Genomic DNA, 18,427 nt, shown 5'->3' on the forward strand with positions numbered 1-18,427 from the left:
AATTTCGCAGTGATATGTGCTCGAAGTTTACCTTTTGTGTTCAGCACGCGCTCTTCAAATTCCTCTGCATCTACTTGAATCTCCACCAGGGCCTCCTCCTCGCCATCGTTCTTCTCTACCATGGCTCGAACGATGTCGCGGTATTCACTCCATACCTATTCAAGACGCTCCAGACGGCATTCCCAGTCTGCCATTGGAGAATCAGCTCCACTGCTAGTAACGAAATTTAAGATGCGTGTGACCGCTCCTTTTAGCAAGGATCGCTTCGCTTTCAACTTCTGCATTTTACTCCCTTCACTTGGTGCAGAAATTCAAGAAAACCCGAAACAATAAAATAATATTTTTATTTTATTTTTTTTCTCGTTCGCGCCTGATCCGGTACGATGGACCAATTTTTTATGTAGCTAAACCAGCGGACTGTAAATTAAAAACGAATGATTTTGATTTTTTGGCAAACGCAAATTTATTTTAAGTTCGTTTAAGTTTTACTCAAATATTACTGCATCCACGTGATGCTGAAGCGAAACTAAAAAAACGAGTCTACTCCAGAAAATATAAATACCTCAGGTGACCTTATGGGCTGATATTACCGTACCTAACTGGACTACAATACAATCGTATGGGATAAAAGAACGTATGCGCATATGTATATTTAGCTATGTGTTGATGTGAAATGAAATTACAAGGTTACATTCATATATATTTATGAAAGGTAGTATAAGAGAACATATATACCCTACTTGAAACTGAAATTATATTGCTGGTTACGGAACAGATGGCGATTTCCGAAATTACCACATTTCCTCATCAGACTTCTTTCAGCAGGATTCGAACCGACGATCCCACCGACTCAGCCAGTTGCCTACGCACTGTGCTAAGTTCACCTTGTAAATTATCGTTGCTTTTTTATTTGTTAACCAACACAATCAAGCGCAGCTATTCCGCTGCAATTCATACTTGATTATGTGGTTGTTGGTTTTTGTTAATAATTCTATTTTTAGAATGTTTAACTTTGAGGTGTGCTCGTCCTTAAGTTATTTGTTTTTGTTATTTTATGACCTTATAACAATTATATTCAACAATTTTTATTGAGCTTGAGGCCGTTTTTAATGAAAAACTTATTGTGGAAAAGCAACAATAATTTGAAAAAATTGTAGACTTGATAGCTATTTCGGAAATTACCACATTTCCTCACCAGACTTCTTTCAGTAGGATTCGAACCGACAATCCCACTGACTCAGCCAGTTGCCTATGCACTGTGCTAAGTTCGCCTTGTAAATTATCGTTGCTTTTTTCCCACTTTTTCATTTATTAAGCCAAGCATTTGTCAAGTGCAGCTATTGCGCTGCAATTCACACTTGATCATGTGGTTGTTGGTTTTGTTGTTTTTTGTTAATAATTCTATTTTTAGAATGTTTAACTTTTAGGTGTGCTCGTCCTTAAGTTATTTGTTTTTGTTTTTTTATGGCCTTATAACAATTATATTCAACATTTTTAATTGAGCTTGAGGCCGTTTTTAATGAAACACTAAAAATTGTGACAAATATTTCAATTAAATTATGAATTAAGTGGAATTTGATTTTTCAAACACGAGGCAAACTTCCTAATTAAAGGTAAAAAATAAAGCATTTTCAACCCCAATTCGACTCATATTCATCTTTTAGTAATTCATCTATTCATCTAAATAATTTGAAAGTACTTTTTAAACAGGTGGCAACCCCCTTCAAACATAGATGTTCAAACTAAAGTATTCTCAGCAATCTTTCGTGAGACACCTGTATTTTAATATTTCATATAATTTGTATATATGCAAGTTAATTAAATTAAACTTTTCAAACAGGTGGAAACCCTCTTTAAAATATTTTCAAGCTAAAACCTTATTAAAAGGTTATTTAACCTTCGTTTGACATCGTGATACATATTCTATTAAACTGATGAATTAATTTGAGTTTTGTTTTTTGAATATGTGGCAACCCTCTAAATATAGTTCAGAAATGAAACCTTGTCAAACCCATTTCGAGTGATAACAATATCTTAATAATTCATTCAACTTAATAAATAATTTGAATTTAACTTTTAAACGGGTGGCAACTCTCTTTAAACTAGTCAAAAATACTCTTAGTGTTAAACTAAAGATTTCTGAACTCTATTTTGTTTGAGATATTTTAATATTTCATTGTGTAGAAGTTAACTGAAATCGCCTTTTCAAACAGGTGGCAACCCTCCTCAAAATATTTATAAACTATTACCTTCTTAGAGGCTGTTCATCTGGCGCCCATATGTGTATATTTATTTCTATTACCTAATTCACCTTTACACATTGGTGATGGCGAATACCGCAGACGATTTAACGATGAGCTGTATGAGCTTTATAACGATATAGACATAGTGCAGCGAATTAAAATTCAGCGGCTCCGCTGGCTTGGCCATATCGTTCGAATGGACAGAAACGCTCCTGCTCTGAAAATATTCAACCCGGCCGCGATGCTGGTAACAGAGGAAGAGGAAGGCCTCCTCTGCTTTGGAAAGACCAGGTAGAGAAGAACTTGCCTTCACTTGGCATTTCCAATTGGCGTCAGTTAGCACAGAAGAGAAATGACTGGCGTGCTGTTTTGGACTCAGCCAAAATCGGTTAGGCGGTTACAGCGCCAATAAGGAAGAAGAAAAATTCCCTTAATTGAAATTTAATTTAATTTTTTAAACAGGTGACACCCCTCTTACAGTGAAGTTAAGAAACCAAACTTTTTAAAACCATTTCGATTGATATATATCAATATATATTTATTTGTAATAATTGTTTTAACTTTTTAAATATTTTGAACTTAATTTTTTAAAAGGTGGCAACTCCTCTCCAAAAAGTAAAACCTTATTGCACATTTACAGCCCGAGCTCTTTAATTTAACACCTCACCTTTGAAAATTGAGCGAAAGGTGAGGTTCTGATCGCACTGGTAATTAAATAATTTGAGTGTAATTGTTTAACAGGTGGCAACTCTATTCGAAAAAGTAACGCCTTAATGCATGTCTTCAGCCCAAGCCCTTTAATTTGACATCTCATTTTTGAAAATCGAACGAACGGTGCGGATCTGGTGGCAATTGTTTTTAAATAATTTGAGTTTAATTGTTTAACAGGTGGCAACTCCTTTCCAAAAAGTAAAACCTTACTGCACATCTACAGCCCACGCCCTTTAATTTGGCACCTCACTTTTGTAAATCGGACGAACGGTGCAATCTTGACCTGGACAAAAAATCCTTTCGCGTATTATATATATAGACTAGTAAACCCACAGGGCGTTAAAACGCCCAAAATTTTAATTCAAATACCTAGAAACTATTCCAAATTTAGTTAGAACTATACGCGATCCTAGTTGAATAGTGTCGGTTTTTAATATCATTAAATTTCAAATCACCCTGTACCGTTAAAAAAAAACTTCAATAAATCTTATCGCATATCTACAGGCAAAGTCTTTACTTCGTCCTCTCATATTTGAAATTCGAAAGAACGATGCAAATCCAATCACCTTCACCAAAAATTTCTTCTCGTTTAATATACTTACATAATATCTGCTTCAGTTGAAATCTGGCAGGTTTTAAGGAACCAAAAAACTAATATAATATGAATAATTCAGTCGAAACTTTTTTAGAACCTTCTTTTATTTCTATTTAGATGAAAGACTTACAAATATTATTAGAATTAATTTCCACGCCAAAATACCCGTACTTTAGAGATGACACCCGTCATTAATACTTGGACATCCCTTTCGTTGATCGATTGAGCCTGTTTTCGCCACATTCTGCCGAACTGCGTTATTCTTGAAGGTGTGCATTTTGTTTATTTTTATACCCGAGCGCACTTGTGCACAAGGGTGTATTAATTTTGTTCACATAACGGTTGTTTGTAACAGGCAAAACGAATCGAGATAGATATAGACAAATGTATACATAAATGCTCAGCCATGCTTAACAGTAGCTACACACGACGAGCATATCTGCGCACACGCGCGGCTTGCGGGTCATGCTCGTCGTTTGTAGCGTGGTTTGCGAGCATCGCATTGGAAACAAAAACAACAACCTCACTTTATGTTGATGCTTGCAGTGTGCACATCGCGGATAAATGCATCCAAGCCATGTGCGTTAATTGAATTTTTGATAAATGAGGCTAAATTACTATATGTATATTTATGTACATACATATAAGTAAAATATAAATAAATTTAAGTAACACATACATAAAAAACCCGAAGTCATAAGTATTTCAATTGCATCATCCGCGTCTTTCCTTTCCATGTTTACGCTTTGAGTACAAGATCGCTTATGAGCCGCTCGCCGTCTGTAGCAAACAACAGTCAGCATGTTGGCGCACATGTGCGCGGATATGCTCGTCGTGTGTAGCTACTGTAAGCCATGTCTGTCTGTCCGTCCGTCTGTCCGTCTGTCTGTCCGTCCGTGTACACGATAACTCGAGCAAAAATTAAGATATCTCAACGAAATTTGGTATGTAGGTTTCCATTTATCCAAGGTAGGTTGGTATTGAAAATGGGCGAAATAGGACTGCAACCACGCCCACTTCCCATATAACGGTAATTTCCAGAAATAAGAAAACTGTGTTATTTTAGTAAATACTGATGATAATTGACTCAAAATTGATATTTACAATAATTTTAAGACGAAAAACAAGAATATTATAAACTTTTGGAAAATGGGCGTAGCCACGCCCACTTATGGTTACATGTGTGTATCTGAGTAACCGTTGCACCAATTTCTTCCAAACTTGGCACAGTTATTGGCCTTGGTACAGTGTACCAAATGGCCGAAATTTTTTTAAATCGGACAAACACCACGCCCACATCCCATATAACGGTAATTTAGAGAAATACAAAATCTTCGATAAACCAGTAAATATTAAAGCTAATTTATTCAAAATTGATGGTTGCAACAATTCTTTACCAGGAAATACGTTTATAATAAAATTTTGGAAAATGATTACATATATGTATCTCGGTAACCGTTATACCAATTTGTACCAAACTTGGTATGTTTATTGTGCTTGCCACGTAAAAGCAAAACGTTGAAAATTATTGAAATCGGACTAAAATTACGGCCGCTTTTCATATAACGGTAAATTTCAGAAATGCTTGAAACTTCAATATTTCGAAATTAAAGAACGCTAATTTACTCAAAATTGATACACCCCGGCTTACCATGTATTAAGTTTAAGCGGCGGCCCTGCAGGAATGCGTTGCTGAGCGTCTCCTGCAGCTCTTTCAGGGCGCGGATCGTGTTGCCAAGGACGCGGTGGGTGGTGCGGCCCTGGAAATTGGCCGTTTGTAGGCCTTGGGGAGTGCGCGCGATCGTCCGTTGGGCGGTCTTCTTGCGCGGCGGTTGCGGCGCATGGTTGCGCGGGTTCTTCTGCGCCTTCTTCAGCGCCTTTTTCTTCGGCGGTGCGCGCCGCTTGACGCTCCTTGGGGCCTTTGTGGCCGGTTTCCTCTTCTTGGACCCTGTTCCCTTGGCCCCGTGCGCGATGGGTGTTGGCTGCTACATGGTGCGCTAGCCCGCAGGTCTTGCAACTACCCGGCGAGTCGCATTCCCCGGTAGTGTGGGTGAGCGCAAGGCAGTTGACGCAGTAGCCCTGCGCGCGGGCTACTCCCAACCGTTGCGGCGGCTTCATCGCCTTGAAGGCCGGGCACGTCCACAATGCGTGGTACCGGTGGCAGAGCCGGCATTGTAGGCAGTTGTCTGTATCTGCCGTTGGAGCCAGGGGGCATGCCTTCCGTGCTGCCATGATGTCTTCGATCTGGAAGTAGAAGCAAAGGCAGAGAAACGAGAAGTACTTGGGTACAATATTTAAACGGGAGGTTAAGACCCTTAATATACAAAAGGAAAAGATGTATAGAATTATTTATTGTGCTTTTGGAAGGAAGCACAGTTTGACAAGTGGCCGCGTGGTAACTCCATTTTGCGTACGGATTTCTACGACACGTATGTGGTTATCAGGGCCGTTGCGAACGTTTTCGATTCGTCCCAATCGCCACTCGGTGGGGGGGAGCGAATCTTCTTTGATCACGACGAGGTCGCCTGGCTGAGGATCGCGTTGTGGGGTTTTCCACTTGTATCTCTTCTAAAGATCTTTGAGGTAATCTTCTTTCCAGCGGCGACTAAATTGGTGGTGAAGTGCTTTGACTTTCTCCCACCGGTTTAGTAGAGAGAGGTCTTCCGCATTAGGCTCGGGAATGGCCAATAGCGGTGCACCTCGAAGGAAGTGACCCGGAGTAAGTGCTGTCATATCAGCTGGGTCTTGAGAAAGTGCGGATAGAGGCCTCGAGTTGAGGACTGCTTCAATTCGCACCAGAAGCGTCGTGAATTCTTCGAAAGTGAACTTGTGGGTTGCAGCGGTTTTCTTTAAATGGATTTTAAAGCTTTTCACTGCAGATTCCCACAAGCCGCCCATGTGGGGGGCGCTGGGTGGTATATATTGCCAGTTGATGCCTTGAGGGGCATATTTTTTGACAATGTCTGCGGAACATTCGTTAAGGAATTTAACGAAGTCGCGTTCTGTTGCGCGCTGGGCGCCAATGAACGTTTTTCCATTGTCGCTCATCATTTTTGAGGGAAAACCTCGTCTGCCAACGAAGCGGGCGAATGCTGCTCGAAAAGCCTCGGTTGTAAGATCCGAGCATAGCTCGAGATGCACTGCCTTTGTGGAAAAACAGACAAAAACTGCAACGTATCCCTTGATAAGGGTTGTAGATCTTAGCACCGATGCTTTAATTTGGAATGGCCCAGCAAAATCTACTCCCGTTGTGGAAAATGGGAGTGAGAAACTGCAGCGCTCAGGGGGTAGAGCGGCCATTATTTGGGTGCGTGTTTGTTGCTTGTAAAGCGTGCACACTTTGCATTGAAAGATGCATTTTTTAATTAGAGGTTTCAGCTTTGGTACGTAGTACTCTTGCCTTACCATTTGGAGCATTAATCGTGTTTCTGCGTGAAGAAGCAGCGAGTGTAAAAACTCCAAATATAGCTGGCAGAACCTCGATTCGGTAGGGAGAATTATTGGGTGCCTTTCATTATAGCTTAATGTGGAATGTGCTAATCGGCCATTAACCCGTAAAAGTCCGTCTTTGTCCAACGAAGGATTGAGAACAATAAGAGGACTTTTTTTGTTAAGTGGCTTTTTATCTTGCAAAGCGCTTTTTTCGCTCGGAAAATGGCGTGATTGCGCTGCGTTGATAAGATGAATTTTTGCATATTGAAATTCGTTATGTGTCAGATGTGGATAGGTGATTGTGGCTAACCCCTTTGATTTGTTGCGGGCATTGCTCACGAAGCGGAACATGTACGCAGTCACGCGGAGTGCTCGAGAGAAAGAAGAAAAGCGATCAAGAAAATCGACCTCTTCTTCGAGCGCGTGATATACCTCCACCTTGCGCTTTTCTGGTGGAGATGCACTGCATGCCTTTGACCTTGGCCATGCATCCATGTGGCAAGAGAGCCATGTTGGTCCGTGCCACCAGAGTGGGGAATTCGCCAAATCCTGCGGTTTGCACCCACGGGTGCCGAGGTCGGCTGGATTATCTTGGCTGGAAACATGGCGCCATGCACCGGTTGGAAGATATTCCCGGATTTGAGAGGTACGATTGGATACATACGTCTTCCATGTACATGGTGGCTTTTCAAGCCAAGCTAGCACAATCTCTGAATCTGACCATAAGAATGTGTTGCACGATTCCAATTTGAGCTGTTTTCGAACAGTTGCGACCAGTTTTGCGAGTAAGACTGCACCACACAGCTCCAGGCGTGGCAAGCTTACCGTCTTCAATGGTGCGACTTTGCTTTTTGCAACCAAGAGAGTGGAATATCTTTGGTTGCTAGCATCTGCGCGGATGTAAATCGCAGCGCAATATGCTTTTTCCGAGGCATCACAAAACCCGTGGATTTGGGTATCTTGCCCGGGAGTGAAATTAACCCATCGAGGGATTTCGATGTGGAAGATGGCTGGTAGATTTTCTGCGAACTGTTGCCATTTTGCCAAGGATATAGGTTTGGCACATTCGTCCCAATCAACGCCATCTAGCCAAAGTTCTTGAAGAAGAATCTTTGCTTGAATCATCACTGGCGATAGCCATCCTGCCGGGTCAAAAAGTTTTGCGACAGAAGATAAAATTTGTCGCTTTGTGACGGCATTCGATGTCGATGCAGGCAGAATGGTGTATGAAAATTTATCTGTGAGTGCGTTCCATTGTATACCAAGAGTTTTGGTTGTGAAAGCGCTCTGAAATTTCAAAAAGTTGGAGTCGAGAAGATCCTCCTTTGGAAATTTTTCTAAAATGGCCGGATGATTGGCCGTTAGTTTCTTGAGTATGAAACCAGCTGACTTAAGCGCTTTGATCACTTGAAAAAGTGATTCAGTGGCGTTGTCAATATCATGACTTCCGGATAGGATGTCATCCACATACGTTTCGGTTTTAAGTATTGTGGCAGCCAAGGGAAATGTCGCTATCGTATCATCTGCTAATTGATGCAGGGTACGGATAGCGAGGTATGGTGCACAATTAACCCCGAACGTTACGGTTTTAAGATTATAATCGGTGACAGAAGAGTCAGCCGATGTGCGAAATAAGATTCGCTGAAAATGTTTATCGTCCTCATGGATGAGCATTTGACGATACATTTTTTCAATGTGGCCATTGAACACGAATNATACATTTTTTCAATGTCGCCATTGAACACGAATCTGTGCATTCGCCACTGCAGAATGAGCAGCATGAGATCTGGCTGGAGTGTGGGACCAGTGTGCAACACGTCATTCAGGGAATTTCCTGAACCAGATGTTTTTGAGGCATTGAATACCACGCGAATTTTGGTGGTTACCTTATCTGGTTTGACGACCGCATGATGTGGCAAGTAGAACGAGAAGTATTTGCAATTCGTTATTATCTCGCATGGCTTCGTGTGCTCCATATGCCCGAGGTCGAGATATTCTTGCAACACATTGTTGTACATTGTGCCTAAGTCTCCTTTTTTCTGTAGCGATCGCTCCATGCTAAAAAAACTGCTGAAGTGCAGCAGACCGAGAGTGGCCCAGAGACAGCTTTTTTGGAAATTCTTCCTTGAATGGAAGTCGCACAATGTATAGACCGTTTGGGGCACGAGTCGTTGTTGTTGCATACATATTTTCACATGCCTGATCTTCACGGGAAATTTGTGGAGGTTGTGGAATCTCCTCCTCTTCCCAAAACTTTCTAAGCTGAGAGCTCAGAGTTGTATTCGAGCACTCTTCTACTTGTGTCGAGAATGACACCACATTTTCGGTTATTGGACCACTGAGAATCCAGCCAAATATTGTTTTTTGCGCAAGTATAGTGTCGCAAATCTTTTTTATACCTTCCAGCAGGATTTGTGGAAGTATATCGCTGCCGATTACCATATCAGTTTGAGCTGGTAAGTGACAGCTTGGGTCAGCAAGTTCAAGGATCTTGAATCGCTGCCAGTTTTCACGGCTAATGGTGAACGTAGGCATGTGCCTCGTGAGCTGAGGTAACACGATAGCCTGTGTGTTTATCCGTTGCATGGTTTTGGGTGCAACCAATGTGAGTGGACAAAGCTTTGAGGAGCTTTGTACTACATGTCCACCCATGCCGGAAATTTCGAACTTGGAATGTTCGAATGGTAGTTTCAATCGTTTTTGAACTTTCGAGGAAATGAAAGTTCTTTGTGAGCCTTGATCAATCAAGGCTCTAAGTTGAAACAATTCCCCCTCGTGTTCAACTGCGACCATGGCAGTTGGAAGGAGAATTTTGCTATCATTGTCGGTATGCAATGATTGTATTTGTGCTTGTTTGGAACAGCACGGTTGCTCGCTGGAATCGGAGCTTGACTGCGCTTGTCGAGCGGGAGGTGTCGACTGGGCAGTAGTGTGTTGTGCGGCGGTTTCATTCGCTCGCGCACTGGAGTGTCGAGATTGTGGTTTGGGATTCATGTGCAGCAGGGAGTGATGCCGTTGTTGGCAATGTGTACATGACCACTTACTCGGACACTCATTAGTGCTATGGGTATTACCAAACCAGTTTTTGCACAGCTTGGTTTGGTTTGCGAATTGANATGTGATTTTAATGTGCTAATATTTTATTCTTGCACAGTGGGACACAGTAGGCATATAAACTGCAACGAAATTTATTTTGGGGTATATAATAAATTTTGCATATATATACATATACCTATATATATATAAGATTGGCGGTAAGTGGAGGTATACCGCTTTCCGGAAAACGGAATTTTTCTACCAAAATTTTAATAGCGGCAAATTGCCGTTGTGGAATTTTGTGCGGCAGGAAAATATCCGCAATTTTAATAGAACCGTTTTTGGCGAGAAAAAATACGCCTTTTATTTAATTATATACATATATATATGTATGTATGCCCGTTGGCAGTTTATTAGAAATAATATAACTTTTAAGAATATGAAAGTTATATTATTTCTAATAAACTGCCAACGGGCATACATACATATATATATGTATGTATGCCCGTTGGCAGTTTATTAGAAATAATATAACTTTTAAGAATATGAAAGTTATATTATTTAAATTTTTAAATTTTTTTTTTAAATTAAAAATTTGCCTACTTACTACTTTCCTTTGTTTATGTAGCGATGAATGTATGTAAGTGAGCTTCTTTATGTTTTTGCGCCTGGTGTTACTGTTGCCGCTGATGCTGATGAAGTTGCAGATGCTGTTGATGGCTGCTGATGTTGTTGATGGCTCCTTATTCTGGCTGCTTGGCTGAAAGCTCGCCTTGGTTTTGCTGTTTTTATGATGATTTTTATTTAAATTTTTATTTTTTTTAATGTATGTACATATAGATATGTTTATGTTTTTTTTTTTATGTACATACTTATGTGCACTTTTTCAACACTTTGGTTTTTTTTTTTTTAATTTTTAGTTTTCACTCTGAGTTAGCGATATGCAAGTACATGTGTATTTCGCTTGCATATATGTATGTAGCACTGTATGTAGGCGTGCACTTTTTTTTTGAACACATATGTTTATTTAAAAGTTTTATAATTTTTGTTTTGTTTTTGTAGACGTGCACTTTANATAATAAGATATGATTCAGTGTGGTCTTGGATTGGTGCATCACTGAATTTTGCACAATATCTCATGATACTGTCACTCTCCGCTATAAACTTTTGAGCGGNTATAATTTTTGTTTTGTTTTTGTAGACGTGCACTTTAACCACTCTTGTTTATAACTTTTTCCAATTTTTTTGCAGTTTTTTTTTTTATGTATTAGTTTTTGCGGACGTACGAATACGGTTTTCTCGAGTTTTTATTAAAATGTTTTATTTTTTTTTTATGAGCTAGGCCAGGGTTGGCTGCGAAGGACCATGAATAATTCCAATGGTCGCCTTTCGCACTCACCGTTTTTTTTGTATGCCCACTGGCTTTCCGCTTAAAGTAAACACTTGTTTTCGTTTTTTAAAAAGTTATAAGATTCAACTCCGTTTATTCATGAGCTATATAAAAGCGTTCAAGATATATATATATATAAGCGTTCACTTGGTCAAAAAGGATTTCAACTTCGCAAATTACTAATCCCCGGGGCGCGTGCGCGTTTATCGCTGGTAGTTGCTGAACTAACTTGTCGCTCATTTGGCACGACGATGGGAAGCGGCCGTGCGCGCTCGTTAATCATCTTTCGGAGTTCACACCGCTGCGGCCACAGGATGCGCGCACGGCCGCTGAATTAAGTTTAAGCGGCGGCTTAAACATAAGGCATTTTGTATATTAAAATTAACATAGTATTAAATGCCATCTCTAGTAAAGTTATAAATACAGCGGGGTGGCGTTAAGAAAAATAAAATAAAATGGTAAGAATTACAATATAAAGCAGAAGAATAAAAAAAAAAAAATATTTATAAACTGCGAATAGCCTTCAATAAAATCGAAAATTATTGACATTCACAAGTACGAGCCGAAAGATGAACATCAAACGGAAGTTTAAAAGCAACAAAATTTAGGTAATGGTCCGTAGAAAAACTTCGACCTCATTGTATGAAAGGTTCAGAAGGAAGGATTTCACATTTTTCAGAAAATTTTGAAGAATTCTTATGGCGCGTATACTAGCAGGTAGCGCATTAAATAATTTACGAGATACTATTGTATAGAATCTGCAGGAATGAGTAGTTCGCGAAGACGGGACAGCAACAAGGGGGAATGAGTTTTTCCTCAGATAATAGTTGTCCGATTTGACACTATGTAGGTACCCGCATCTAATGTAAAAAATTTTTAAAACTTTGAAATAATACAGGTCTCTCACTGGAAGAATTTTCAGATTTTTAAAGAGTTCTCTGGAGGGATGCAGACGATTCGCGTTACATAATTTCCTAACAACACATTTCTGCAAGGTCAGAAGAGCTTGAATTTTGTTTAAGGGGGCGCCTCCCCAACAGCTGATACCATATGATAATTTAGAATTGAATAACGCATAGTAAACTGTTTTCAGAGTATTATTAGAGCAATATTTTCTGAGATGATAAAAGCAACGTAATGCGGATTGAAGATATTGTTTTAAACGGGATATGTGGTTACACCATTTCAAGTTTTGGTCAATGGATACACCGAGATATTGGAAGTCATCAACTATCTCAATTACAAAACAATTGTTACTGCAGGACGCAAGGGAATTGAAAGTACCAGATTTTACCTCAGGGCACAAATGCCTATGTAATTGATCGCAGTCCGAAGAATGAAAGGTAATTTTCACATCTGGTGATTTCCTCGCATTCAGACTAAAATAAATTAATTTGGTTTTACTGCTAACAACGAGCTTGTGTTTAGCAAACCAAGCTCTCAGAAGATAAACATCATGATTTAGACTAGCTACCAGTTCAAATGAATTTGTTGAACTATATGCAAGTGCAAGATCATCAGCAAATGCAGTGACTTTTCCTATGAAAGGCAGATCAAAAATTGAGTTTATATAGACCAGGAACAGGATCGGACCTAGCACAGAACCTTGTGGAACTCCGATTTTTATTGTATTATAATTGCTGAAATTGTCGTGAACTTTAACCCTTTGTACTCTTCCGGTTAAATAAGATTCAAACCACTTATATATAAATCCACGAAAGCCGACCGAATATAATTTATTCAGTAAAATGGCATGATCCACCGTGTCAAATGCTTTCGTAATATCAACGAAAAGACCAGCACAACTCTTTTTATTGTCCAATCCCTGATAAATAAATGAGCAAAAATCTAGGAGGGCATCCTCGGTTGAACGGTTAGTCCTAAACCCGAACTGCCTTGAGCTAAAGAAATTCTTACTATCAAGAAATAATAAAATCCTGCTTTTGAGTGCCTTCTCAAAAACTTTTGATATCGATGGTAGTAATGAAATTGGCCTATAGTTATTTTTATCTTTCTTATTACCCTTTTTAAATAAAGGAATAATAGTTGCACATTTCAAATTATCTGGGAAAATTCCTGAGAAGACACTCTTATTGAATAAATGTTTCAGAATGTCTAACAAGTTAAGAGCAACGTTTTTAAGCAGTTGGTTCGAAACACCATCATGCCCACAAGAACTAGAGTTGTTGAGGTTTTTTATTATAGACAATATCTCCGAGCCTGAGAAAGGTTCAAATAAAAAGCTGTTTTTAGAATTAAATATATTGTTATCCGACATGACACACTTACACGGTGAAAATTTGCATTGCCCGACTGATACAAAAAAATCATTGAATACACCAGCAACAGCAGAAGGATTGGATATGATATTACCACAGTCGTTCAATGATATTGTCTGATTGTCAGTTTTACAGTTCTTGTTAACAATACTGTTAATGATATCCCATTCCTTCTTCGAATTGCCTCGAGATTCTTGAAACTTATTGGAAAAATAAGAATCTCTCTGGGACTGGATATCTTTATTTAATTTTTTGCAAAGGTTCTTATAACGAGAACGGAGTTTCTGGTTAGATGGGTGCTTGTGGCACCTACTTCCTAATTTGTTTTTCAGTTTGATTTTTTTAATGAGGTCAGAACTAATCCACGGTTTGAGTTTATTTTTAAATTTGCGCGGGACAAAGGTGTAGCTAGCAGACCGTATGTGAGAGTGCAGTGTATAAATGAATAGGGAGTATGCTTTTGAAATATCTTTCTCAGAGTGAACTTTTTCCCAATCCTCAAAAAGTAGCTTTTCATTTAACAAAGCATAGTTTATTTTTGTTATTTGAGATTTATTTTTCTCGATCTTCTTGACGTAACAGAAATTTTCAAGTTTAATGCCAGTCATAGTGTGATCAGTGATTTGAAGATCCAGATTTAAGCTGGTACAAGAATAGATACCACTTAATCGGCAAAAAACATGATCCAGGCAAGTGCCAGAAGAATTCCTTGTTGGCTCATCTAGGTATGAAGCAAACCCATGACTGGCCATCAGAGTCAGGTAATTTTCCAACACTGCGTTCGATTGTAAAATATCCAAATTTAAGTCACCTAAAATAACCGCATTACTTGCTTTCTCATTGTATAAAAAGCTTGAGAATTCCTCCAAAAAGAACTGACCAGATTCTGAGTGACGTCTGTAGACACAGATTAGACTTATTTCCTTGTTATTAATTTTTAGTAAAACTTTTAACACATCCGCACTCAACAAATTATACCTAAATATCTCGTAATCAAATATGTTACGCACAAAAACTCCTACTCCACCTGCAGAATAAGCATCATTACTATTCGCAAAAAAAGTGTAGTTTGGTAATGTATAAAATTGCGTCTCATAAGAGTAAATCTAAATTTCCGACACGAATATGAGATCCGGAGGAACCGGAATATTTCTATATTACAAAGTAAAGAGTCAAAGTTTTGCCGCAGACTACGAATATTCTGATGCACTGCGTAAAAATAAATTTTGGGAGGAAGTAGCAGATTGAAACTGTTAATGGGGCTGTTAATGGAAGGTTTACTGCTGTTGAGATCATTACAGAACATGTTCATAAAATTGCGTTTATATAAATGAATTAGTCTGGAATACCAGACACATCTTCAAAAGATCTCACAACAACAACAACACCATTATCAGCCTTTTTTAACATAATTCTTTTTTAAATTTTTTTGCTGTAGCATACAAGGCTCTGTTATATTGAGTTAAGCTCTCGTTAATATAAATGTTTTGTTTACTACTTGCGCCTGAAAAGAGCTCCGTTGTTAGTTTTTTCTTGGCCTTCAATTTTGTTCGCATAACGTTTTGTTTTATTTCGCGCGAAGAGAAACGTACACACAGAATATTCAGCGATTAACAGAATGAGTTGCTTCGCTTGAGTGATTTTATGTAGCGCTTCTCTATCTGCTCAGCTGAGACGGACACTCCTAATGCGTTCACAAATATTTTGTCAAGGCAATCGTCGATATTGTCGTTTGTTATTGTCGGGATACCAACAATTTCAACATCTACCGACATTGCGAGATGTGTGGCTTTTGCATGAATTAGTGCAAAATCAATTTTCTTTGCTGAAGTTCTTTGCTCTCCACATCACTTATTTTTAAAGTTCGCATATGAAAATTAACTGTAATAAAAAAACAAGTAAGAAAGTCTAAGTTCGGGCGGAGCCGAACATTGAATACCCGGCGCAATTATTAAATATATGTTTTCCACCTTTCCGAAAGCTACCGCTACACGATAAGCCGGGGTGTATTTATTTTAAGTAAATTAGCGTCCTTAAATTTCGAAATATTGCAGTTTCAAGCATTTCTGAAATATACCGTTATATGAAAAGCGGTCGTTATTTTAGTCCGATTTCAATAATTTTCAACGCTTTGCTTTTATGTGGCAAGCACAATAACCGTACCGAGTTTGGTTCAAATTGCTAGAACGGTTAGCGAGATACATATATATGATCGTAAGTGGGCGGCGCCACGCCCATTTTCCAAAATTGTATCATAAGCGTATTTCTTGGTAAAAAACTGTTGCAACCATCAATTTTGAATAAATTAGCTTTAATATTTACTGATTTATCGAGGATTTCATATTTTTCTAAATTACCGTTATATGGGATGTGGGCGTGGTTATGGTCCGATTTTAAAAATTTTCGGCCATTTGGTATGCTGTAGCAGGACCAACAACTGTGCCAAGTTTGGAAGAAATTGGTGCAGCGGTTACCAAGATATACACATGTAACCATAAGTAGGCGTGGCTACGCCCATTTGCCAAAATTTTTTAATATTCTTATTTTTCGTCTAAAACTCATTGTAAATATCAATTTTGAGTGAATTATCTTCAGTAGTTACTAAAATATCGCAGTTTTCGTATTTCTGGAAATTACCGTTATATGGGAAGTGGGCGTGGTTACAGTCCGATTTCGCCCATTTTCAATACCAACCTACCTTGGATTAAGGGAAACCTACATACCAAATTTCGTTGAGATATCTCAATTTTTGCTCGAGTTATCGTGTACACGGACAGACGGACAGACGGACAGACGGACAGACAGACAGACATGGCTTAATCGATTTCTTTTTTCATTCTGATCATTTATGTATACATTTGTCTATATCTATCTCGATTCGTTTTGCCTGTTACAAACAACCGTTATGTGAACAAAGTTATAATACCCTTGTGCACAAGTGCGCTCGGGTATAACAACGATAGCAAAATCAGCACACTAAATAAACGGCTGATCCAGTAGTCGATAACAAAGTTATGCTATGTATAGTGCTGCCAAATTCCAAATGGAGCAGCTCTTATTATACTTAGTTAGATCGGTATGACTTTTCGAAAAGGTGGCAAGCCCAATAAACGATGTTTTAAACTAAAGCTTTCATAAATCTCATTCGATTGACGATTATATTTTAATATTTTATACAATTTGCGTATAGTTTACTAAATTGCACTATTCAAACAGCTGAAAATCCTTTTATCAAACTAAAATCTTCTTAAATCTTTTCGTCTAACATTGTGATACATATTTAAATTAACTGATGAATTAAGTTGAATATGATTTTTAAAACATGTGGCAACCCTCCTAAATAAAGGTCGGAAATAAAGCCCTTTCAATTGATATTCATCTTTTAAAAATTCATCTATCTGAACACTCTTTCGTTTGACACACGTATTTTAATATTTGATATAATTTGTATAGAAGTTAATTAAATTAGACTTTTCAAATAGGTGGCAACCCTCCTAAAAATTTTTTTCAAGCTAAAGCCTTCCTAAATTTCCTTTGCCTGACAGAGAAATTGCAGATCGAGCAATTAAAATTTTTCTTAGAGTGTAAGAAATATGAGCTGACCCCCAAACATTTGACAAACTCAGTTAAAAACACAACAATAAATAGCACATCCCAAACCATAAAACAGAAAACAGAGAAAACTAAACAAATCTTCATAATGAAAATTCAAAAATCAATTTTTTTTTTACCTAGCTCTTACATTTTTCATGGAAACTGAGATTAAAACTGCAAAATTATTCAGAAGTAGTTCCAATACTGAGTAGTTATTTTATTATTTATACAGGGCGTTTTCCTAATAATATTAAAGACTTCAAGGCTTCATTCTATGGCTTAATTCATGGCAAATAAGATTCCCTATATCTCTCTTACGCAAACCCTCTAGGAATGGCAGCTACTTTCATTTTGGTCCTTTTTGACTACAAAATGTTTTTTTAAATTGATTATATCTTTTGGTGTGGATGTCACACGCTTAAAAAATTTGATTCATTCAAGACGACATTAAATACTCAAACGACAAATATAATTTTGTTTTCCTTTTTATTAGTTACTTCGCACGAACAAGAGTTGTTGCAAAATACTGAATCAAAAATTATTTGTTTTATCTAACGCCGTTTATTGTTGGATGACAAATCAATTAACCTGGAAAAAATATTTATTTTTTAATAACTTATATGGCTTGTCGAAAAGATATAAGACCGTCATATCGCAAAATAGGTAATCGAGTAAATTAATTAATTCAGACCAGCCTTTTGCAAAATAATACTGTAAAAAGTTGTCAATGTAAATTAAAATGCCATTTACTGATCTAAACTCGAATTTATTTTTAAAGGCTATTGAATGTTTTTGGAAGACATATTAGATAATTTTTTGTTACCTCAGAGGGACTAGCGCAATGATGAACATAAACTCATCCGGTTATTTGTCGTCACCAAAATTTTGCTTATAGCGGCTATGCCCCGAACTTCCATCCATGCCCCACTTACAAACCAAAGAAGCTTTGGTTATGTCACCATTATCTGGGCTTAGTTCTAAAATACTTTGCGTTGTTTTCAGCAATAATGATTTCAGATCAACTTCGGCTGAATATTCAGTCGATTTAATCGTTGGCAGCAAAGTTTGTTTTTTTGTTTGCAATGCGTTTAAGCTCGGTATACAATCTTTATGCAACCGGTTTATTTTTGCACGTAAACTATTATAT

At 38.1% G+C, this 18,427-nt stretch overlaps 1 protein-coding gene across 4 annotated transcripts in view; it reads right to left on the bottom strand.

The window, feature by feature from the left end:
* The window catches only part of LOC108359642 (uncharacterized), a 160,713-nt gene that overhangs the window by 72,428 nt on the left and 69,858 nt on the right, over positions 1-18,427 (bottom strand). The window contains exon 2 of one of the 4 annotated variants that reach the window (XM_017611578.1): positions 5,201-5,793. The exons of 1 other annotated variant lie outside the window; for it this stretch is intronic. In XM_017611578.1, the coding sequence (XP_017467067.1) occupies positions 5,201-5,793 (593 nt within the window). Of the gene's footprint in view, positions 1-5,145; positions 5,794-11,435; positions 11,512-18,427 lie in introns of those variants that run through there. 2 more of the 4 variants (XM_017611577.1, XR_001846967.1) reach the window with 2 other exon arrangements.

The sequence above is a fragment of the Rhagoletis zephyria genome, unplaced genomic scaffold (genome assembly GCF_001687245.7).
Source record: "Rhagoletis zephyria isolate East Lansing unplaced genomic scaffold, Rhagoletis_zephyria_1.1 Rzeph_scaffold_00427, whole genome shotgun sequence".
NCBI lineage: Eukaryota > Metazoa > Arthropoda > Insecta > Diptera > Tephritidae > Rhagoletis > Rhagoletis zephyria.